The sequence below is a fragment of the Acanthaster planci genome, linkage group LG04 (assembly GCF_054643075.1).
Source record: "Acanthaster planci isolate LZ-2023a linkage group LG04, COTS_SCS, whole genome shotgun sequence".
NCBI lineage: Eukaryota > Metazoa > Echinodermata > Asteroidea > Valvatida > Acanthasteridae > Acanthaster > Acanthaster planci.
The window spans coordinates 22,709,992-22,734,510 of NC_141780.1; the positions used below are offsets into that span (position 1 = coordinate 22,709,992).

The window sequence follows — 24,519 nt, forward strand, 5'->3', positions numbered from 1 at the left end:
GTTTTAAGGAAACATACCCCCCTTCCTTGGATCTGTCCTTGTCTATATATAGAAATGGCCAGGGGACTTTTATTTTTTTAATGTACATTTTTATTTACCGCAACCAAAAAGAAATAATTAGGCCTATTATCTTCCAAATAAGTAGTTTAAACAGTAAAATTGTATGTTAATTCAAAGTTCTTTTTCAACACGTGCTTTAAATGCAAAATGTCAATTTATTATTTATCCTATTTATATCTGTTCGTCTAACAGGGAATTATGCGTCAATAAAAGTAAGGATAAAGTGATAATTAAGAAGGCAATGTAGAAATGTTCAGTTTTAGAGGTGGGAGGAAAACCCAGCCAATGAATGTTCCAGGGTAAACCCACGGAGTCAGGCAAGAACCAAAAACTCTAAAAATTTGAACCTGGGTCGCAGAGGTGGAAGGAACGAAAAATCCACACTACCAACTTGACCCGTTCATATAATAAATAAGACTGAATTTCGTTTCTCCCGTTCCGTTTCGTTTGAAACATTCAATTTGTCCGAGAAGCTGTAGACCGTAATACCGTGGGGACTCCATGGATTCAGGAAAAGAAAATTGAGCTTCAGTCTTCAAATTGGTGGGAAATTAATCTTCTGCGCCCACTGAAAACAAAAACCTCATGCCTTTAGCAAGGAATCTTATTTTCAGCTCTTTTTCTGAACGTTGATAATTTTATGACAAGTTCGGTGAAAAGAAGCGATTTACCGCAACGATCCAAATCTTCCATGACAACAGTTGCTAAGCAACGTCCCGTGGTTTTCCTCCTGGTCCAAAACGCCGGCGTGCAGCCGCGGGGCAGTTGGCAAAGAGACAAGAGAATAATTTATATAAATGGGATTTCACTCAAATCGTCTGCAGGATCGGCCTGAACAACTGCAAAGGCGGATATCTCCGTTTCCCCTTGGCTTGACAAAAAGTGCCGACAAGCGGCTGATAGGACAAAACTCGTCGAAGTAAACTTCCGATTTTACAAAAGCCCCTCCATCTGACAGAGATAAACTTGCCAAATGGAATTGTACTCCGGAGTTCATAGCGGCACATTAAGCCTGCTGCAGTGAAAAACAAACCAAGGTGGTATTGGAGACGGCTAGCGGAAATGGGAATAGTTAACACGGTTAGAGGACTACGTTATCTGCAATTGTGTAGCTGCCGTTGGCCTACCACATAATTTACAAAATTTGTAGCCCAGTTTAGGATGACCACTATCCCCAATAAATGCTCTTCTTTGCTCAACTCAACAATTTACGGTGAAATTTTAGAGAGTTCAGGAGTGATGTGGCTGAATTAAGGGTCGGCTTATATTCAGCGAGATATGGCGAAAAGAATTCGATCTTTTCAACCGGTCACCATGTTGTCCAAGCACGGACCGATACATAATCATTGCCAACAGCTCTAAGGCAATGTCATTGTGGGTAGGGTTACAGGTTTAAGGGTGATCGGCCGTGCGCTGATATAGGTTACTGTTGTGCCATTTCATTATTTTAATATAACACAATGCGTCGTCTTAAGGCTTTCTTTATGTCTGCTTTATCTAGTCTTTAAAAGAAAAAAATTGTGGTTTGGAAACAGAAATCAATCTTAACGTCAGCCATGTTTTATCGTCACCAACATTCAAAATTCATATTTTGGGGCACTGAGAAAAAAAACATAGAAATCGGCACATGAAAGGTATCTTTGTGGTAAATTCTGTAATGCTCAAAGAACATTAAAACAAACCACGAAGTCAATATTATCTTACCATTTTATTGAATACAAATTAACTCTTTTACGATAAAAGAGATCAAACTATTTTCAAAATGTACCCAGAAAAGTGCCTTAAATATTTATAAAGCATTATTCTACTCGAAAAACTCTCGTAATCTAAAGATTCTCCCAAACCTATAATAAAACTAAGCTGAAGCTATGGCACCTTATTAGCTATGATTTCTGTGAGAAATTGAAAATGGAACTTGACTAACGACCGCCGGCTACCAACTTGCCGGGCTACCAACTTGCTCTTCGACCAGATAATTTTCCACCAGGCGATGCGCTCCCATTTTATTTGTTTTCCCATTTTTTTAAAAACAATTTTATTGAATTTAGACACTTGTATCATGCACGATTATTGCTGATTCACCGTAGAAAACGAATCTATCAGCCTTGTGTGGTCGATGAAACTAGTCACGCCTTATTGATGTCAAGTGCGCGCTCAGTCTTTTTCATCCATCTTGTCACGTGGTATCATCACCACGTGGATACCCGTCTCGCTCCGCAGACAGCCCGCGTTGAACAGCTTGATCGTCTTGGTCTCGTCTGCCGAAAATACAAAATGGCGAAGCAGGATAGCAAAGGTGGTCTTGAGTTCAAACATGGCAAACTGTTGTCCGAGACAGTTCCTGAAAAGGGAAAAGGCCAGTATTGTCAAACTTCGTCAGGTCGTTACTTTCTACGTACGGTACGTCACAACTAAATAAAATTAATGGAATAGGAGATATTAATTACCAGAGGACACCCGTAAAAGACGAGAGTAATACAGAACCTGCTCCCTTTTGATTATAAGCCTGCAAGAATTTGATTTTGCGGTTTGTGTACTTCGGTAACAGAAATCTTTCCTTTGATGGTGGACGCAAATTTATAACAATCTTTGGACGGATCACGAAGGTAACATGAAAAATCCATTTGTTTATTTGTGGTCGTAAACTAAAATCTTTCACGTAACTTGCCGCTAAAAGATAAGAAAGAGTTTAAAAGCATTTTTTTTATGAGATCAGCTGATATGTGGGTTCAGGTCCAGTGCTTTTATCAAGTTGTCTTCAATTAGACCATAATTTGTAGAATTTGGAAAAGGGCAAAGTTAGCTTTCCTTCCATGCGCGGTAAATCATCTGCAAAGTAACTAAACCGAGTCGATTTTCTGGCGGAATTATTGTCGAGCTAGAAAGTAAAAGAAGAGAGAAACCAACATGAATAAGAAGACAAATGTGTCCCTATGACTAACCTAGGTCCAGCGGAGAAAGGTAGGAAGGCGTGGGGCGAGCGGCTGGCAGAGTTTTCTGGCGAGAAACGCTCTGGGCAAAACACCTGTGGGTTGTCCCATACCGTGGGATTGAGATGTAGACCACTCATAGAAATGTACACCGTCGTTTCTGCAGAAAACACGAGAAAAGTAGAGCAACCGATGCTACTGCAATGTGGCAGCTTGATCAGTAATTTTGCTGCAGGTTCTCATTTTATCTCAAAGGACCCTATTATTACTCCGGACTTGGAAATGATCAGAAATGGATATCAATGTGAAATCGAAGACTACGTCCAACTTTGGTTATCCTTTGGAAACGATGCAAGTTTCAGACGCGACAGGAGAGTGGTGATGTAAAGACAATCGTTCAAAATGATACAGCTGGATTATTAATGCCCCAATGAAACATGTTAATGAACAGAGATAATGTAAACAGATTCCTGCTAAGGAAAGTTGGCACAATGGGGATGCTACTCAAGTTAACGATATATTGTAAATATCTCATCTAAATTATTTGTGTCAATTCGATTCTTCTGACGCAAAACTACTGGACTCAAACAATATTCATTCCAATTATCTTACAAAGACAAGGTATTTCTTACACTGTTACACATTTGCACAGAATTGGGAACCTGCGAATTGTAAGGTCCACATCGGTTTCAACTAGTACCCTTTTTTGGGGGGGGGGTGTTGGTGCAGTTTCAACCAGCACCAGATTTGTCGTTTGAATAGAAGGTATATTGTCTTAGCACTTAAAAAACAAACATTATGCAAAAGTTACATTTGTGACCCCTGCTATGTATCTAGATGTGGTATTACTTTGTAGCAGAAAGTTACGCAGATCTCAGCTGTCACAGCTTTAATCTTCGCTACATTGTCCCCTTAAAACTTCAATGAAGGACTATATACAGACGTCTCATGAAAAATATTTGTCCGAGAATAACTACAAACCTCGCAAAAACACCTAATACACCTTGCAATTGGAAGGAAAACATTTATATTACCCTCCTGATTGTTGTGAAGGTTCCGACACAAGATCTGAAGAGGAACAGTGACAATCAATTTTTTTGTAACCTGAGAAATCGCTACAAACCCAAAATGCTTTGTTGACCAGTTTGGGCACGTCTTTCGGCCGATGTGGTTTCCGTCTGACGAAAGGACTATACCAACCTAATCGAATCAAGAGCCACCCTGGGATATTAAGACCTGTTTTTCCTTCTATTGCTATGGTGATGTATAAAGCATTCAATCGTGCATGGAAACAGCACATTTTGCGGCGGTATTCTCTCTCCGTCTGTCACTCGTCGGCACGGAACACCACATGATGATACAGCTGGGTTCATTCAGCACACGGATGTGGCGCTGCAATTAATTAATTTTGGTGTCTAGTTTCGCCATGAGATCCACTCATTTTGATTGGAAATTAATGATACCCAGAGTCGCTATCTTCCTCCTTTCTGAAAAGCAGGCATCCACACTGAATTTTGAGTGGTTGTACCACGATATAAAATATTCCATCTCGTGTGGGTTTGTATGGAGTTAATGTGATTATCCAGAGAAAGTGTAAATTTAGCTTCTCCTTTTAATTTAACCATTAGTGGAAATCTCAGAAGTAATATTGCAAATTTGAATTGTCCTTTGCTTTTCTCAGTTGCTTTTTCTGTGCTTTCTTTGCCATACCCGTCTTCTCCTTATTTTCCTTTGAAACTTACTTTTCAGTCACAGCCTGTTTCAAGCCAATCTTTAAATAGTAATTCAAACTTTATGAGATCGCTTTTATTGTTATTATTTTTTATCGTTATTCAAGTCTTTTCGTAGACAAAACATGTATGGCTGTTGTCGTGGTGATGTGCAGTTTAGACACAAGAGTAAATTCCAAATGGTTGACAAATGGTAGATCGTGCTTAATTCTCCTGAGTAAACGCCTTGCTGGAAATCATAGGAGGTATGATGTTTAGCCCGGTGGCGAAACTATATGGAAAGTCCATCACTGTCCGTCCCCCCCCCCGGAATTGAAATTTTGAGATCTACATAACCTATGCACAAGCCAGAGTTTGTCTTTCAGTGCTCCCTTGGAGAAATGTTTGCACTCCCTGTGCACCCTAGGAAATTACACCCTACTTGCTCCACTGGGAATTGGCGCCGATTCGGATTCGCCGTTTCTTTCCCGCATTACAGACGTTTCGGTTATTCTTTTAGTCAGTATGCCTGGTATCAGTGGTCACCAGTAATAACCGATAGAGGTCGTGGCTATGATATGCTTTGGTCCAGAGAGACAAAAGCAGCGGTGAATGCTACAGTGTGTTGATAGTATAGATTGATTGCCACGGGATGCTGTTACACGATATCGCGAAATACAGCCATGTCAGAAAAAAGCCCTAATTCAATGCATCAATATTTATTCATATGGACCGTCTTGCATACGACAAAAAGAATTAATTAATGGGAGATATTACAATTTAACAGTGTGTAAACGGATTGCTGGACTCATGTTCTCTTGAACTTTGTTCATTAATTTCAAATGATATTTTTTTCCAACTGCATTCTACTCAATCATTCCGAAAGTGTAGCACTTGTCGAAACGAGCCACTGCAACGACATTGTATTAACAGTGTTTCCCACCGGTATGAAAAGTGTCGTCAGTGTCAACTTGGAAAATGTTATCCACCTACCTATGCACCAGAAACTGTTATTGTAAAAGCAGCCCGACAATAAGTGTTTTGACAACGTGACAAGTTTTTGAACGGTCTGATTTTCTAACATATTCAGACTTTTGGGGAACCTTCAGAAAATGTTCTTCGCATTGTGTTTCAAATTTTATGTGCTTAGAATGCAGAGCTTTCAAGCCTTGTCACACGCATATCTTTCCGTTCCCGACATTTGGGCTCCGTGCCAATTGAAACACTGAAGCCCATGAAGGCGCAGTTAAGATGGAACACTCCAAGGTGACTGAAATAATGAAAAACTCAGGCAAATATTCGTCCTCAAATTCAGTCAACAAGATCGCAAATCCCTTAATCTCTGAGCAGTAAGACCTACCTGGCGGAATAACCCTGCCGTCATTCAGGACAAGCGGCTCGGTAAGACGGCGGAAGACAAAAGGCACGGTAGGGTACAAACGTTGACTCTCCTTGATGCACATGGTCAGGAAAGGGAGACAGTTCATGTCAGTCCTGGAGATGAAGAAAAGAAGAAAAAGTACTGTGTCTGCTTGGCAGAGTTTAATTGAAAACAAACAGATCTGTGGAATTGACATGACAAAGTAGAGTAAGTCACTTTATTAATTTGCGCTTGATCATTCATCGCCTCTTTTATAGACCAGAGCTTTCAATTTTCCCAAACGCCGCAACCTCTCGTAGTCCATTCCAAATGCTATTAGCAATTTGCTCATTATTTACCAACTTTCCGAAAGTTTCTTAGGGCAGGGTTAGTTATTTTTGCATCACTGGGGAATTATCACGAAGGGAGCTTTATCCTGTGGCCTGACCCATGTGGCTATATCATCAGCACTAACTTTCTGAATAATGGATATATATTTGCAATATTGGGCTGCAACTATGTGGAGACAAGACAATTATATTCAGGTTCGTTGAATCGAACAGATTGGGTTTCATCTCAATTTCGTTCCCACACCTTGTAATCTGAAATTAGAATGATTTCCACCGTAAGTCGTCTCGCCCACTTAAGTTGATAAGCAGGTATTTTGTGCTGTACACACCAGTCCAGATGTTCACTGCCCTTGGCATTCATCAACTCGTCGACTTCTTTTCGACAGATATCCTGATACTCAGGATGTTGAGCCAGACAATAGAGGGCCCATGTGGCAGCAGTGCTTGTCGTCTCGTAACCGCCAAACATGAATGTGTTCACCTCGTTCTGTATTTCATCCCCGCTAAGACCTTTCCCTTCGTCATCCTAGCCAGAAAAAAGGGATTTGTCTTCAAAGTTGCAAGAAAACATTACCATGCAAAAGACCTATATGTCAATGAAATACACCTGTATGACGTTTTTCTACCTGTTTTATTATTTCCGTTTATCAAATTTGACCTTGTTTTACCGAATTTCAATAGCGCGAAGATGATGACATCAATCGCATTGGCAATTCACTGACATTTATACAACGTTATCACCAGTTTTCAATGTAACCCGAACTTGATATATGAGTAGACAGGTTAGTGGCTAGCTTCAGTAAGCCAAAAGTGCATTCCTGGAGGTATACAGTCCTGTAATAAATACTTTTCCTGTCGTCTAAGTGCAAATCAAAATTTCCCATTCATCAAAATTGTCACCAGTCTTTTTTTCTCAACCTTATAATACGTACCCGTGCGTCTATCAAGATATCCAGTAAATCTCGAAACGCCCTCTTCTGGCTTTCTTTAGCCAAGCTTCTTCGTTGGATGATGACCTGCTTGGAGAAGTCGAGCGCCACCTTAAGAATTCTCCGGAAGTCTTTGCCATCCTGACAGTTGTAGAAGAGAAAGTCGAAGTATTGCCACATGGTGACGAAGCGCTTGAAGAAGAGATCGGCTAACTTACGGACTGCACTCACGTAGGTACATCTAGGGGGCAAGGCAGACATAGGTCAGTCCTGGGCTAAGGTCCAATGTTAAATTCAAAGGGTTAGGGAATTACTAATTTCAAGATGTTGGACAAGTCATACAGCGGGTGCAAGTTAATTAAACATGTCAGCCGCAATCAACGCAAGAACGACAAAGCTTCGGTTAAATATCGTCACGGAAAAAATTACATTGCCTCACAGGCTAGTCTAATACTGTTCTGAGCGTCAAGGTCTTGAGGGCGTGCTCGGGATTGGTGAAAAAATTGAGGACTCGTATAAGAAGTTATTCATCTGTGGTTTAGATTATCATAAAACACGATGAAATGTCATAAAACTTGTTGGGGACGGGACTTTTTGATCAATGTGGTGGGGGGGGGCGCATTCTCACCCTTTTGTCTGACAGTGGCTGTCATAGCTGTAGATAGACTTGAGCAAGTTGTCCAGTGTAAGCAATCCCATGTGATCGTACGCATTGACTGATGTCTGTCCATCTCCACACAGTTTCTTCCATTTGTCCTACCAAATTAAGAAAACAAAATTTCCATCTTTCCTAAGAAAAAATTCACAAGCGAGTTGTTCCGTATTTTCAATAATGGTTTGAATTATATTAAAGTGTAGCAGCAGCTGCAATGAATTTTTCTTAGACCCAATTTTTCTACATCTTTGTACTTCTCTTCAATGTATGAAAACTCTTACACACTCTGGTTAAATGCATTGAAAAGTGCACACTTTTAAACTATCCAAATTATCCATGTTTTCCGGGAAAACTGAGGGAGCTGTTGCTGTGACCTTATTTAGGGAAGACATGGTTCAGTGCATAGGTGTTTCTGTTCAAATTGTAAACCTAGAATTTACCAACTGAAAATATTTCTGAGAGAGGAATTGATGGGTTCTTATTTTTATGCCAATGACCATCGATGAAATAGCAAAGAAGAAGAAATTTAGTTCAGGAAAATCTACAAAAACGCAGGGCTTTTGCGTACAAGCCAATGTGACATTGAGGCTTCTTCCTGAGATGACATCACAGTTTTGCTCATGAATATGGAAATATCATTAGCATAAAACCTAAAGGAATTAAAAACCCTTTGAAATAGTGGAACCAAAGTTGAAAATCAGGTCTACTGAGGCACAGACATGCATTTTACAGGTTTGAGAAAACTATTGACTGCAGCTACCCTTTAACGATGGGGAAGGGGCATGGTGCCATGTGATCGCGCATTAGCGTGAATGAAGCTATCTGCAACCTTCAGCAAAAATATTATCGAACCCAGGCATTGGCGGTGAGAGCGCTGGACCACGAAACTATATGGCAGTTCGCTGTAAGCCCTCAGATTATGAATTAAAGGACTTATTCAGAAAACAATAGTTACGAAAGAACCCTTAAATTATACAAAACAAATCCGTCTTCCCACACCGGGAATCGAACCCGGGCCACGGCGGTGAGAGCGCCGGATCCTAACCACTAGACCATGTGGGAGTTCGTTGTTAACTTTCAGACTATGAATTACAGAACGTACTCAAAAAGTGACCTGGTGAACCCTACAATTAAACAAAACAAAAACCTATTCCAATACAGGCACCCCCGGGCTGCTGCAGTGAGAACGCTAGCTCCGAACCATTACAGCACGATCTATACCACTTCGTTATGCTCGATACTTGTTGAAAAAAAATTATTCGCAAGGGGATCCCTCAATAGGTGAAAAATTGTTTAAAACGGTAACAATTGGTTTAAAAAGATCGAATGTTAAAACAAGAGAAAAAAGACAAGGGCTGCGATGTCCTACAATGGCTCAACTCCAAGAGCTTCGTCTAATAACTTAAGAATTCGTCTCTGGAAAATCAGACCAATTCTACCAATATCCATAGCATGAGCGCGAATAACGAACGTCTTCTAAAGTGGGAGTCTCGTTATCAAGGGGTCGATTAGCTCAGTCGGAAGAGCGTCGTGCTGATAACGCGAAGGTCGTGGGTTCGAGCCCCACATCGACCACTTTTTATTAATTTCCTGACGATTTCGTCTGAAACAACACCTTCATTTTGTGCATAAAATCAATAATTTTTGTATAATGCTATTTGTTATGGTCCACGTGACTGCAAAGTGTCGGATTTGAGGTCAGCAAATAAGGTCTTATGCACATCGAGAATCGAACCTGGGCCACGCGAAACGCCGGATGCTAGCCACTAGACCATAGAATTCATTGTATGCCCTCAGATTATCAATTATACATGTAGGACTTATTCAGAAAACGATAGTTACGAAAGGAACCCTGAAATGAAAACAAAACAAAATCCACCTTCCCACACCGGGAATCGAACCCGGGCCACGGCGGTGAGAGCGCCGGATCCTAACCACTAGACCATGTGGGAGTTCGTTGTAAGCCTTAAGTCTTACAAATTAAAGAACTCATTCAGAAAACGGAAGTTACAAAAGGAACCCTGAAATGAAAACAAAACAAAATCCACATTTCCCACACCGGGAATCGAACCCAGGCCACGGCGGTGAGAGCGCCGGATCCTAACCACTAGACTATTACGAGCGTTGGTTGCAAGCCCTCAGATTATAAATTAAAGGACTTATTCAGAAAACAATAATTACGAAAGGAACCCTAAAATGAAAGAACAACAAAATCCACCTTCCCACACCGGGAATCGAACCTAGACCACGGCGGTGAGAGCGCCGGATCCTAACCACTAGACTATCACGAGAGTTGGTTGTAAGCCCTCAGATTATGAATTAAAGACTTATTCAGAAAACAATAATTACGAAAGGAACCCTAAAATGGAAGAACAACAACAAAATCCACCTTCCCACACCGGGAATCGAACCCGGGCCACGGCGGTGAGAGCGCCGGATCCTAACCACTAGACCATGTGGGAGTTCGTTGTTAACTTTCAGACTATGAATTACAGAACGTACTCAAAAAGTGACCTGGTGAACCCTACAATTAAACAAAACAAAAACCTATTCCAATACAGGCACCCCCGGGCTGCTGCAGTGAGAACGCTAGCTCCGAACCATTACAGCACGATCTATACCACTTCGTTTTGCTCGATACTTGTTGAAAAAAAAAATTATTCGCAAGGGGATCCCTCAATAGGTGAAAAATTGTTTAAACGGTAACAATTGGTTTAAAAAGATCGAATGTTAAAACAAGAGAAAAAAGACAAGGGCTGCGATGTCCTACAATGGCTCAACTCCAAGAGCTTCGTCTAATAACTAAAGAATTCGTCTCTGAGAAATCTGACCAATTCTACCAATATCCATAGCATGAGCGCGAATAACAAACGTCTTCCGAAGTGGGAGTCTCGTAATCAGGGGGTCGATTAGCTCAGCCGGTAGAGCGTCGTGCTGATAACGCGAAGGTCGTGGGTTCGAGCCCCACATCGACCACTTTTTATTAATTTCCTGACGATTTCGTCTGAAACAACACCTTCATTTTGTGCATAAAATCAATAATTTTTGTATAATGCTACTTGTTATGGTCCATGTGACCACGGACGTGTATAATAAAATCTGGACTCGCAATGCCCTTGCTTATAGAGTCATTGAATCCACTCGCAGCCATTTTACCGAGCCGAATACAAAGCTTTCCTGGTAATGCCCGCCTTTGTTCTTCCTGACGTCAATAGTAGGGAGCCAACCCACGCCTTTGTATTCGGCTCGGTAAAATGGCCGCTGGTTGGCTTCTTTTTCATACAAAGGCGTTGCAAGTCCAGGTTTTTTTTATATACGTCCGTGCATGTGACTGCAAAGTGTCGGATTTGAGGTCAGCCAATAGGTCTTATGCACACCGAGAATCGAACCCGGGCCTCGCGAAAACGTGCAAAATCGGAGTGCAAAATCGAAGTGCAAAATCAGATTTGAGGTGGCGTGGTATCTTTCAGGTCAGCAAATAGCTCTTATCTGCTTCCATTGATATGTGGTTTGAACCAAAAACACACTGATAAGTGTCTGGCCTGACGTTGGTGTGACTAATGGGCCTCCGTACACACTTTGTTCCACGTACGCTTTCCTGTGGAGGAAAAGGAAACCAAGTGCGTCGTCAGCACAGAGGTTTATTAGTTTCCTGCAGTGGTGAAAAATGTGTTTTTCCGTGGAAAGGTGTAAATTAAACAAGAATCCGAAAAGTGCAAACTATATATCTGAAGCGGGATGAAAGTCTACTTATTGAAGTCATTGTATGTTGAGTGCAGACAGCTATCATTAGGTTGTGTCAAGAAACCGCCCACAACTTGGTACACGAGCACCCCCTCACCGTTGAAGAAATTATAGAGGCGGGCCGACACCTGAACGCTTTAGCTATCGTTCGGCTCCCGCGCGAAAGAAGTGGTTTACGCATTTCCACGCCAGACGCGCATTGAATGCTTGCGCGTGGTTTGCTCTTGGTAACGTCAGTCCTAACCAGCGCCCTCTGCTGATCACGCATCCAGCTGATAAACCCGTGATCAAGTAGTTTTGAAACAACTTACCACCAGCCTGTGTGCACATTCACTGAAGATGTTGACGTGGGGTCGAAGTCCGGAGTAGTGGAAGGCCGGTGATACCAGTCGTCTGTTCCGCGCCCACTTCTCTCCGTAGCTTGCCACCAAGCCGTCGCCGATCCATTCCTGAAGAAACCTCATAACTGACTCCTGCTTCGGCTCTGTGAAACAGGAGAGGAGATGCGGTTAAGAGCAAGAGTCAACAGTCACACAAAAAAGAGAAAGTCTGATGATAATTTTTACCGTGTACCGTGTAGCAATTTTCCACAAAGTACTAGAAGCTGATTTAATATTATAAATTAGATCAAATAAGATTTTAACGTTTTCTACCATATTGGTGTTTCATGCCAGTTGGGTAGTCAGGAGCCGTTTCAACAACCAAAGGCGATTTTTCGGTTCTATTTCATTTCAATTTCCCTCAAAAGCTTCTTCCAAAGCCCATAAATGTAGCCCCACCGATCAGAAAGGCCATAAAAGGTTACAAAAATGTTCTTAAAATTTTGGCCCTCCCCCAATTTGGTTCTGGATCCATCCTAACTTCAGCTAAGCCATAAACTGCTCCACTATTAAAGCGACGTTTGTTGATTTTGCCTGGAACCCAAGATGTTAGTGTGTACAGAAAAAAATGACAGATGGTCAACAAATTAATGGTCAGCTGATCGAACTTGGCTGAGAGTAATGCAAAGCCCACGGATGCTTACCGTTTTTATTGGCGACTGCTTTGACAGTTTCCGGGCTAAAAACCACCACACCAGGCATGAACGGTCCGAGCCAGAACTGCATGGCGTCCGTTACTTCCTCGTAGTTGAAGTGAAATTCACGACCCATACCATTATGGCCTTTCGTGTACTGTATAAGAAAGACCATATTTTATCAGTCAAAATATCGACTGGTGATTTGATTATTACCCAAAGGCCTATTTGCTTTTCGTTCAAGAGCATTACTACCTATGGTAATTTGAAGCAGAATGGTAGGCAAGAGGTGTATCCAGGGGAGGGGGAAGACGCGAGTTGCCCCCCCCCCCCACACACACACACACCTGGCGACAGTTTTTATTTAGAAATTAAAAGCGACACCCACAGTACACCTGTTATTCACACCCGGCCAGACTCACTTTTAAAATTATCTCCCGAACGAAAGAAATGGGGTTAATTTTCCAGATGCATTGTGAATCCCCGACCCAATACCTGGATACACCATGACGGCAGATAAGACAGTTTTTTAATTAATTTCCTTTTGTGTGAATATGGAAAATATTATTGGACCTAGTAAGAGGAAGGAGATAAGAAATCTCGATGAAAACAAATTGTCCTGGAATGTCTAAATCATGTCTGTGCAATCCAGATGTATACGTAATCATGAGATCAAACAATGATGTCCTTGTACATTGTAATACGTCAAGCACGGATTGCAAGTGTTCGAATGAAACCATAATCCTGTCGATTTTACATGAAATCCAGACCTTTGTGATTTCAATAAACCGACATTCAAAAATGAGAGTGGAGCAAACTAGATGTTCGATATTCGATGTTACGAACGGTTTGTAAAACAAACGTCCGGGTTCAGCTGGAGTTTCGGCATTTACAGATTTGTGCCGCGAATGTATGGGCTCATTTACAATCTGACCTTCACTTTTGTTTGCACAGTGTTTGATTGGATTCTCAAAGTCAAGACGCGTGAAATTGTTCCTCGAATTGCTAAGTTTATAGGTTGAAAGCTTCATATTTGATATTGAGTTATGTAACTGTAACGAGCGCATCATACATGTAGATTTCCCGCCATGACTCTACACAAACATGGATATTTTTTAAGTGGCAAGTGTTGTGTGTGTTTTATAAGGTAACAAATCATTCCATAATGACAAAATAGCCTATGAAAATATTAGAGTATCGAATTTAAATTTATGCTCATGAATTAATTAATTATGAATTAATGCTCATTAACATTTGACAATGACAAGGACTAATCAACCAGATGAAGCTAATGGCAGTCTCTGCTTTCGTGTAGATTCTGCATATATTTTATTAGGAAAGGTTGCAGCACTTTTGTCACGGGCATCAAGGATGAGTAAACCCATGTTTACACTGATGGAACACATAGTGCTAACCTTACATACCTAGTGGCACGATGCAGGAAAGGAATAGACGTTTTGTGGACACACATCCACAGGACGTTTCCCCTTCTCTGAAAAAGAAGTTTAGAGGCATTTTGGGGTAGGGGTCGTCAGTCGTAAAAGGAAGAGGAACAGTCAAGAAAACCTTATACACAAATCCAGCTGAAAATCGCGTTCCCAGTTAAAAAAAACGAGTATTTTCACTGAGTTTTCTTAACTGCACGAAAAGAAAGGAATGTCCACAGTGGGTAGGCCTATGTAAGGTAAGCGGGTGTGATGTGCAGTACAAGCTCTTTGGTGTATGGTTTGTTGTAGAACTAGTGATCTATGAAGGGCTTTGATTAGTGGATGATTTTCATGACTTAATGCATACATGTACTGGATTATTTGGGCAATTTATCTTCCGCATGTTAAACAAGTTTAGGCCTAATTACACAACAGTTTTTACTGTATACCTGTCATACTTTTGTGAGGGTAATGTGGATTGGTGGCTTTATCGTGCATTTCAGGGATGGAACTGGGTGTTTCTAGTGTGTGAAAGTGTGTGTGTTGGTACAGTCAGTGCGCAGGGTTGGCCTGTGTGTTCGTAGTTCCATCTTTGGGTGCTTGATGCAGCCATCCCTGCATGTGTTTCTTAGGGTTCTCATCCCTTGTTTAATGGTGTAGTACTTGAGCATCTGCTATAAACATGTGTGCGTATTATGTTTGTAAGTCATATTTGTCCAAAAATTTACATGTAGAAATGGAACTTAAGAATGCCTGTCATAGCTTTACCGGTGGCCCACGGGACCAGACTAAAATAAATACATGTAGCCAGAGAGAAGATAAGTGATTCCCCCATCCTTACTTGGGCTCATACATGTACATGCAATACAACTAGGACCTGCATGCCATCATAGTCATCCCCCCATAGTCCCGAGGCAACGCCCCCTGAAGAGAGTCCTGAGGCAACACCCCCCACCGGACCTGCATCCACCCGCCCCGCCATAGGGCCCCTCACATAAATAAAGCCAGTGCTAACTTTAATTGATCGAAGATGGTCATTTATTTCATATTTTTCAAAATTAATGAGACAAATACACGTCTAGAAAATTTACCGAGAGCGGAAAAGACACGGAAAAAGTCCGGTATAAAGACGCTTTGTTTCGTTAACACTTTGGTGTCAGTATTAACGGGCAATGATCCATGATGTTTGTTAGACTTTTAGTTTTGTATATTTTGTTCTTTAATTTAAATTATCAACAGATTCTAGAACATGTTTCTATGGGCAAACCAACTTCTTCAATTGCCATCAAAGCTTGACAGGTGAACATTTTTAATATGGACAAGAACGTCAATGAGTGCAATGAGCACATTTTTTCTTTCCCATAAAAATCTACTTTCAATTTGTTTTTGTTTTTTGTTTTTTTAGGTCCGGTTTCACGCTTTACTGCTCTGATGAGTCCAAATAATTTGACTCTTTCAAAATTTGCACTGCATCGCCAACCGTTTCGCCTCGACGAATGAAATACGATGTGCCACCTCCATCCATTGCCACTCTGAACGGCAGCAGCATTGCTCCGCATACGTACCGAGTACATTTAGGCAAAAGCCATGGGAAAATATGGTCGAACTTTTCAAAGGACGGATTGAAAACACACAGTCGTCCACGGTATACTCTACCGAGCACTTGCCCCCAGCAGTACCGCGGCGATTTCCCTAAATGATGCAAACTCGCACTTGCGTGCTGGTCGCTAATCAAAGAACTACAAAGCCTGTTTTATTGGATAGCAAATGAAAAAGCCTAGATATTATAGGGCCGCTGTCAACATCAGCCTTATCTGTCAAAGTTACGTGACAGATTAGGCTGATGTTAAAAAAATTACCTTTAAATTGAACCTGTATAAACAACTTCTTTCATAGTTATATGAGCGATGGCGCTACCCTGTGAAAGACCGGTGCATGACTCCTTGAGCGCAACTTCGTGCCCACGGAACCAACCGCTCAAGCGTATGGTGTTCTAGAACCGCCAAATGTGTGTCGCGTCGTCCCGTCGCCCCGACGCGACGCCACGCGACGCGACACTGTGGCCGCTCTGTCGTCGTGCCGTCGCGTCGTGGAGTCACCTCCTTTCTCATTACTTTTATGCTGCGTATAATGCATTACGTCGTGCCGTCGATCCGTCGCGTCGTGTCGTCGACCTGTCGTGTCGTGACCTTCAGCCGTCGCGTCGTGCCGTCCCGTCGTGCCTTTGCATCGTGCTCTCGCTGTCGCGTCGTTACTGGTGTAAAAAGGGGGCGCCCTTAGAGACGGAGTTAAGTTCAATACCAATAGATTTTCATGATCAAATCTTGTAGGCCCTATGGGTGCATTCATCCAAATGGTTGGATTTCTGGGTGCCAGCTCATTAATATTTTGTGATCCCATGGGGTTTTTACAATAAGAGAGGCCATAATCAGGAGGGATCATAGAAATATTTCTATAAATCCCGAATTTGGGACTGGTAGTTTCCGGTTCCGGGGTATTTCTTCCACAAAAAGCCCCAAATAACGGGCCTATTTTGGATAGAGGCAGGCGGCTACATTCAGAGCTGAGCGCATAGCTTTACTACTATATTGAGGGTATTTTCGGGGAAAAGCGAATAAAAAAATTCGCGTGGCTAACCCCCATAAAATTAAAACAAGAAGTGATCTTCTGGCCATGATCTTGAATTTCCAGTGAAAAAACGGAGGATAACCTCTTCCCAAGAGTCAACAGACGGCTCTAATTCGGTCTGATTTTGCACAGTTTTCTATGCGCGCTTATTTGGTGTAGTACAACCCTACGCATGCACATTATTTTTTCCAGGACTTGTGACATATCACCAGCCATTTTAGAAATAGTAAAGCACGACGGCACGATTCGACGGACAACGACACGATGCGACAGCACGACACGACGGTACAACGACACGACACGACGGCAGGACATCAGGACGCGATAGCACGGCAGGACGCGACGGCCTAACCTACACTGTATAAAAACAGTGACAGGCGACGCGACGCTACGACGGCAAGAACCGGCACGACGTGACGGCAACAAGAAACAACACGACACGACGGCACGACGCAACGCCAAGACGGCACAATACAATGCATTAAACACAGCATAAAAGTAATGAGAAAGGAGGCGACGACGCGACACGACGCCACGGCGCGACTGAGCCGTCGTAGCGTCGCGTCGTAGCGTCGGAGCTACGGGACGATGCGACGCAATTTTGGCAGCTATAGAACACCATACAAGCGACAGGGAAGGCGCGTTACAATGCGTATGACCAGTTTACATCACAGACTGGCTTGAACAAGACGTAGTCTGATTATTCGAACGGGGTGGTAGTCAACAAGGTTGCTGTGCTTTGAGAGTTTAACAGGCGGGCTGCGGGGAAGTTTCTTTCTGCTGAAATTTGTGTTTTATGGACATCAATACTTGAGATAAATCTTATTGTTGACTAAGGCAGTTCAGACCTTCGCCGAAGTTGCCTTATATTTGTAAGTAACATTCCAGCGACGCCAACAGCTCTGCGCATTACAAAAATTTAGTTTCTTATGAACCAAAATGAAGCTGGTTTGTCTCATAATCATCTATGTTGTTTATGTCCAAGCCAACACGTGTCAGCCTGATCAAGAAATGTTTGCTGGTTCTTGCTATCAACTGCTGGCTGATACAAAGACATGGCAAGCAGCCAGTGAAGCCTGCTCTGAGATGGGTGCTCAGCTGGTAGTCCCTAAATCTCTCGAGGAGCACGAGTTTATCTGGAACATGTTCACCCAGAAGATCCACGATACTGGTGATGTTTGGATCGGCTGTAATGACATGGTGGAGGAAGGCAGGTATGTACAAACTGGCACAGAGGGCAAGGAATGCAACTACTTCAACTGGGCAGTGGGAGAGTCAAATTTGAATTTGAGAGAAAATTGTATCGAGATGAAACGTCGTGAAGGGGGTCTCTGGAATGACAACGAATGTTATAACGCTAACTATGTAATCTGTGAGCAACCTGCTCATCCATCTCCTACCCTCGAGATGACTTGCCTACAAGCCGATGAAATTGGCCATTTCGGACGCGACTGACTTGGAGAAAAATCGACTCAAGTATGGTCAAGTTTTTATAGTCACTGATCTTGAGAAAATAAAACTATATACTGACATATTGTCGTGAAAAGTATCCCTTTCCTTAAACAACTCTGAACATCTTTGACAGGGGTATCAGCCACGACATATAAAAATGGAACACACGCTATAAAGGTCCAAATAATATCAAAAGATCTCTAATTTTATTTTACCTCTAACCCTCAAAATAAAAGTAAGCATTGACACACCTACATGAAATATTATACAACTACGCTCATAAAATGAAAGACAAATTACCCGAAGAAAACTAGATGTTAACAGGTCCGTATAATTTATGTTTCAGGCTAAATTAGCCGCAATCACCATTTGTCGTAGTTTGTAACATAAGTAGTTATGCCTAATGTAAAATTGAACTTTGATGTACGACGGGTAGTTTGTCTTATTCCAGCAATACGATAAAAATCTAGATTTTATGAGCGTAGTTGTGAGATGATTATAATTTCTAAAATATTTCACGTCGGTGTGTTTTAATATTTTAATTTAATTTAATGTTTAGTTTTTATTGCTTAATTTTTACTGCACAGCGCTTTGAGATGCCATTGACATGGAAAGCATTTTTTTGTTTAATAATTCATTCTTATTAATTCATTATTACTAGTTGCATATATTTTATGCACTTAATTGAAGACTACGTTTGCTATTGCTTTAGATCAATGTTCACTTCAATACTTGATATTCGTAATGAAGGTCAGTTTTAGTAGTTAAATGTTTGGATTGTGGACAGCGAATAGCATACCGGTAAATGTTGTAAATTGAGCTGGAATTTAATATAAAATATTGACAAAAATGATACTCGAGCAATGTGCGCTCAATATATTTGCATGTTTAAACATTGATAGCTCTAAGTATTGTGGACGGCGTTGTTTATTTCTTCTAAGGAGATGCTTTGATAGGAGCAGCTGTCATCAGAGAGTTGGATCTGTTGTGTTTGTACAAGATGCCAAAACAATCATCAGTAAGGCAAGAGTTACTCAAATATCGAAAATTGCGTCTAGGTTGACCCCTTCATTTTTGAATTGAAGAAACCTGCTGGAAAACTTAGAGGAGGAATAAGTTTTGAAGGTATAAAATTCACTACTTGCTCACGAAAAAAATCTGTGGTAAGTCACGACGTTTCATAGGAACTCAAAGAAACTAAAATTGCCATAAATTTGTAACCTTGATGCTGACAGAAACTATACTATCCATCCTAGGGTCTGAGGCTTAGTTGATGGAGCTCACAAGCGATGGATTTATTCGTCGTTGTTTGGTTTCTATATTGAGGCAGCTCCCTGAAAGGAGTGTTGAATGGGCGCCAATCTGCCCTCCAGGGCACGGAAGAGGGATGTGTGTGGGAGAAATTTCAGATTACGTTTCTTCAACATTGAGAATGCATTCTTCTTTTCTTTTGGAATGGCCTTGACCGTATCAACAAAAGGCTTGAATTTAAAACCCGAATATATTAAAGAGAAAGAACAAATCTGACTGGCGTCATTGAAGAAAACGTTTGCAAGCTTCAGGTACACAAATGCGTATTAGGAGCCATGTAAGAATCGTGACATGCCTGAAGAAACCGTTATTTCCTCGGGACATATCTTCAGACTTTACAATTAAATAACATAATTAATCTATTATTTGAAATGTAACATTTTCTTTCAAACACCAAGATAATCCTTTCCCAAGTATCATCTGTGATTATTAAGGACGTTCGTCCCGTTGCACATCTTGGTGATTTGGCGTTCTTATACGTAAAATGCAGTGTTCATGAATAAAGTTGGACTGTTCCAAGGCATCAAACTCCAAAAACAGGTTCCTTATTTTTGAGTGATAACCATCTGCCAGTTTAATTGTAATGGCCCGGGGTTAATATATTAGTACTAGGCTATATTTTGAAATATTCATTCTAGGTTTTTATTGTACAGTAATAAATTGTACACTCCACAAAACAACATCGAAATCCCATATGGTCTAGTGGTTAGGATCCGGCGCTCTCACCGCCGTGGCCCGGGTTCGATTCCCGGTGTGGGAAGGTGGATTTTGTTGTTGTTCTTTCATTTTAGGGTTCCTTTTGTAACTATTGTTTTCGGAATAAGTCCAATAATTCATAATCTGAAGGCTTACAGCGAATTCCAATATAGCTTAGTGCTTAGGATCCGGCGCTCTCACCGCCGTGGCCCGGGTTCGATTCCCGGTGTGGGAAGGTGGATTTTGTTTTGTTGTTGTTGTTTCATTTCAGGGTTCCTTTTGTAACTTCTGTTCTCTGAATGAGTTCTTTAAATCGTAAGACTTAAGGCTTACAACGAACTCCCACATGGTCTAGTGGTTAGGATCCGGCGCTCTCACCGCCGTGGCCCGGGTTCGATTCCCGGTGTGGGAAGGTGGATTTTGTTTTGTTGTTGTTGTTGTTGTTTCATTTCAGGGTTACTTTTTGTAAGTACTGTTCTCTGAAGGAGTTCTTTAATTCGTAACACTTAAGATTCACAACGAATTCCCATATGGTCTAGTGGTTAGGATCCGGCGCTCTCACCGCCGTGGCCCGGGTTCGATTCCCGGTGTGGGAATAGTCCTTTTCCTTTTAATTTGTATGAAGTAATACATACGATGAGTTTTGGACAATTTTCATTTAGGTGACAGAATCATGCAGTAAATTTTAATTTCATCTGAAACATTTCCAGATATTCCAAAAAGTAAAAGCTTGTCAACGTAGGATTTGAAACCACGCATTTCGCGTGATCAGCACGATTTGACAACTAAGCTTTACCAACCTCCTTGCTATAACTGCTAATTTTGAAGAGACTACGTTCTTCAGCCAGTAGACGTGGATAGAGTTGGAGACAGTTTTTTTTTTAGAAACAAAATATCAAGTTTACCTCGAAGCCGAGGTCCCACTGCTGTTGTTGGGCACTGAAAACCTTCCTCCATTTTTCCTCCTTGGCTGTGCAATTTAATTGAAATCCGTCAATTACAGGCTTCTAGAAACCATTCAATTTTCAATCATTTTTACCAAGGACAAATTTTTATTAGAGTACATGTGATCACTTAGAGAGCCATTGGATCACCGTCGGAAGGACCAACAATGCATATGAAATTTTAACCGTTCCACCCCCTTTGCAAATTCATTTTGTGAATTTTGTTTAAACAATTACCAAGAATAATGACTTCTAAGGTTTGATTCCCAGTATGGGAAATGTGATTTTAAAATGTTATGATTAATTTATGTAACTATTATTATTGCTGAAAAGTTTTATAGTTCATGTTCAAAGACCTTACAACGAAATCCGATATGATCTAGTGGTTAGGATCCGGTGCTCAGATTCGATTTTATGTAGATTAAGGGAGAAAGTTTATCACCATCAGTCAAACTGCCATTCTTTGCCGAATGCCAACCGGCTATTCAACAAAGTCGAGTCCATGCTGGATATGCAAAAATGTTTTATGTGTATACATGGACCCAATTACACAGTCTCACTTTTTTAATTCAGTAAAATATTGTTCGAACTAAACAATCGTGATAATTACACTTTCGGTCAAAAACGTTTTTTACATTTAACAAAATGGTTGGTCGATATGGGGTTCGAACCCACGACCTTCGCGTTATCAGCACGATGCTCTACCGACTGAGCTAATCGACCCTTATACTGGATTAGATCATTCCTCCTGTAATGTCGACTCCAAGTTGCTGGAGTGGTAAAATAGTTTTCTCTTGGAAAAAAATTCGAATTTTTACCGAAACCGGGGATCTCAGTGCTAAGCCGGTTGTTGGACGCTGGAAACCTTTCTTTCCGTTAATCATAACCACCACATAGAACAATAAAACCATTGGTGCTGGTACCGACTTGAAATCCGGCAGTTAAAGATTCTCAGAGCCATTTCGTTGTCACTTATCTTACCATTCAGCAACATACAATCAAATAGAAAAATCTGTGAGATTTGGCATCGTTATCGAACACTTTCAATCGAACTTCTCTAATTGATACTAAGTATTGAATAGGGTGCCAAGGAATCAGATGTGGTCTACGGGTTAACATTTCAATTTCTGTTTTCTGAAAATTTACCACATTTGAGGCAATACTATCACAGCAGGATACAAACGTCCAAGATTTTCTCACCACATATGAAAAGATCAACGCTGACCCTAATCACAACCGAAAGGAAAATATTCCGACACTCCTATCACATCGACGTTTCGAGGGGTCAAAATATCAATTTGGCAAATTCTACAAACATACTTCTATGCAAGCTGTTTAACTAGCATAAGGGTGACACTAAATGCGATCATTTTTTCTCAGAGGCAGGGATGATACTTTAAAGTGATACATGTATAAGTGGCTTTGCGAAATATGTTTGCGCTTTGGTCAGGTGGACCTTGAAGTACAAGCTAAAAACCAGCAGAGCACTGAGTCGGCCTAAAATGCCCAAAACACAAACTGAACTGTTTCCATGGCAACGGGCTACGCATGGATTTAAAAAGGTCTATTTTGTTTACCTGCACCTCCCGTCCTTTCATCTTACAAAGAATTTTTTTTTAAATATGATTTTCTTTTACCGTGGACTTGTATGTCAAGTGTTTACGTGAAATGACCCGTAAAGATCAACTATCTAGAAACCTCACGTTTCCATAAATGACTTAGCAATAGGTTTTTCTGCTCAAATTTCCTGTCGTTGTGTGTGACAAAAGACCAAGCCACTCCAGAAGCTCCCCGGTAACTATCGTCATGGTGATTTATCTCGAATAGCGAGCCACGTAGTTTATCACTATCCAAACCGTGCCATTGTTCGAAAATGCCTGCAATATGACTACTGTGATGGTGTCTGTATTTACAGTTCATGAAAGGATTTCTTGTGCTTGAAACATGTTGCATTATTAGTTGTGGGTTGCAATGCCAGAAAGAGCATGTCAGGGCATGCATGAATTTCTCATCGGTTTGACGACTTACATAGAATAATTGCTACAAATCCGCGGTGTAATGGGGAGCTAGGGAAATTTAGATAGGCACGTGTTCAACCCGATTCAACTTAATACCGGTAGGACGTCCTCTTTAAATACTGTGAGAAACATTATACAACGCAGAGTCCGGTAGAACTGTGATGTATTATACAACATAGAGCGATCGACATGGTCTCGAGGAACTCAGAAAATTACAACATCTTTCAAAGAGCTTGTATCTTAATTTATTATTGTTTTAGAGTTTGTAGTAAAACCGTCATTTCTCACTACCATATGAAAAAGTTTTAAATTTACGACAGTGCTGTATTTTATTTTATAAGTTAGGCCTATAACACTGCATCTATTTACCTCGGCATCGAATCGACCGTTTCACCCGAGGCCAAAATAAAGTACAACAAAAATATAAAAGTATCAACACTGTTCTTTCATTCTTTCGCCTTTTTTTTCATCTAAATCAATATAAAAAACTGTCAAGCCCATGTCAATCTGCACTCTTTCTTTTGATATTTTACCAGGCTTTTTAGCATATTCGCACAATCACAAGAAAGCTCAAAGTTTTCATACGATGTCTAAACTTTGTGCCTTATACATCACCATGTGCTTGATATCATTGCCTATTATACACCTGCCGTGTAATGCACAGAAAGTTCCTCTGCTGTTTCATAACTTAACACGTACATGTATCCGTTTATCTCATGCTCCCTCATAGTTATATTTCCCTTCCTCACCCACGGCCCAAGAAACTTGACAACATCACCTACCTCAGGGACGTCTCCCAATAACCAACTGCCGTTGGGATGTCTTGGGAAGTCACGCAGGGCATAGCGGAACGCTTGCTTCCATCTCAACAGCTGGATGAACCTGACCAGAAGGTAGAGCAAAGATACCGAGAGGAGGGAGAAGAGAACCCCGCACCAGTTGGCAGGAAGAAAAGAGACGAGCTTGGTTAGCTGAGACACTTCGGTTGCCATGGTGTGGAAAGAAAGTTGTAACGATCAAGCAGTTGAATCCGGAGAGTCCTCGTAGAGAGGGGGATCAGCGCGTATAGGAGCTCTTCTACGCCGAGCAAACTCTTTAGTTCACGGTATCGTCTGGTCTGACAGCCTTTTATGTGTAGCGTTGATACTTATTCAAACGAAGTTAATGAATCATAAGTCTATGCTTTGTTGAATTATGAACATGAACTGGTGGTAACGAGACTTGTATCAACATTGATGTAGCGTAAAAACCGTCGTATCTTCCACTTCTGGCGACTCTGTTCACATTGACG

The 24,519-nt window shown here is 41.2% G+C and overlaps 1 protein-coding gene, 1 long non-coding RNA gene and 9 other non-coding genes across 11 annotated transcripts in view; 6 read left to right on the plus strand and 5 right to left on the minus strand.

Moving 5' to 3' along the window:
• Positions 1 to 1,755: 1,755 nt before the first annotated feature.
• On the minus strand, positions 1,756 to 24,388 carry LOC110984150 (cytochrome P450 4F12-like). Its single transcript, XM_087135710.1, has 9 exons — positions 24,011 to 24,388; positions 12,762 to 12,909; positions 12,049 to 12,221; positions 7,967 to 8,094; positions 7,342 to 7,579; positions 6,739 to 6,935; positions 6,060 to 6,193; positions 3,003 to 3,150; positions 1,756 to 2,401 (listed from the first exon to the last, which is right to left on the minus strand). The coding sequence occupies exons 1-9, from the start codon at positions 24,218 to 24,220 to the stop codon at positions 2,215 to 2,217; spliced, it is 1,563 nt and encodes a 520-aa protein (XP_086991836.1). The 5' UTR covers positions 24,221 to 24,388; the 3' UTR covers positions 1,756 to 2,214.
• Positions 8,984 to 9,055, minus strand: Trnae-cuc (transfer RNA glutamic acid (anticodon CUC)). The gene has a single exon. It is a non-coding gene; the product is annotated as a tRNA-Glu (tRNA).
• Positions 9,496 to 9,568, plus strand: Trnai-gau (transfer RNA isoleucine (anticodon GAU)). Its single transcript has one exon. It is a non-coding gene; the product is annotated as a tRNA-Ile (tRNA).
• Trnae-cuc (transfer RNA glutamic acid (anticodon CUC)) lies at positions 9,874 to 9,945 on the minus strand. Its single transcript has one exon. It is a non-coding gene; the product is annotated as a tRNA-Glu (tRNA).
• LOC147799495 (uncharacterized) overlaps positions 10,021 to 24,519 on the plus strand; it is a 38,519-nt gene continuing 24,020 nt past the window's right edge. Inside the window, exon 1 of the long non-coding RNA XR_015425014.1 lies at positions 10,021 to 10,455. This is a non-coding gene — a long non-coding RNA (uncharacterized LOC147799495). The remainder of the gene's footprint in view (positions 10,456 to 24,519) is intronic.
• Trnae-cuc (transfer RNA glutamic acid (anticodon CUC)) lies at positions 10,384 to 10,455 on the minus strand. The gene has a single exon. It is a non-coding gene; the product is annotated as a tRNA-Glu (tRNA).
• On the plus strand, positions 10,897 to 10,969 carry Trnai-gau (transfer RNA isoleucine (anticodon GAU)). Its single transcript has one exon. It is a non-coding gene; the product is annotated as a tRNA-Ile (tRNA).
• On the plus strand, positions 20,259 to 20,330 carry Trnae-cuc (transfer RNA glutamic acid (anticodon CUC)). Its single transcript has one exon. It is a non-coding gene; the product is annotated as a tRNA-Glu (tRNA).
• Trnae-cuc (transfer RNA glutamic acid (anticodon CUC)) lies at positions 20,607 to 20,678 on the plus strand. Its single transcript has one exon. It is a non-coding gene; the product is annotated as a tRNA-Glu (tRNA).
• On the plus strand, positions 20,791 to 20,862 carry Trnae-cuc (transfer RNA glutamic acid (anticodon CUC)). Its single transcript has one exon. It is a non-coding gene; the product is annotated as a tRNA-Glu (tRNA).
• Trnai-gau (transfer RNA isoleucine (anticodon GAU)) lies at positions 21,861 to 21,933 on the minus strand. The gene has a single exon. It is a non-coding gene; the product is annotated as a tRNA-Ile (tRNA).

Excerpts from the sequence above, each read along its gene's own strand:
- LOC110984150 (XM_087135710.1), bottom strand. The coding sequence starts at position 24,220 with ATGGCAACCGAAGTGTCTCAGCTAACCAAGCTCGTCTCTTTTCTTCCT. Across the intron at positions 12,910-24,010 it reads TATTGGGAGACGTCCCTGAG|TACACGAAAGGCCATAATGG; the intron begins GTAGGTGATGTT and ends TTTCTTATACAG. Across the intron at positions 2,402-3,002 it reads CCTTTCTCCGCTGGACCTAG|GAACTGTCTCGGACAACAGT; the intron begins GTTAGTCATAGG and ends TTCCCTTTTCAG.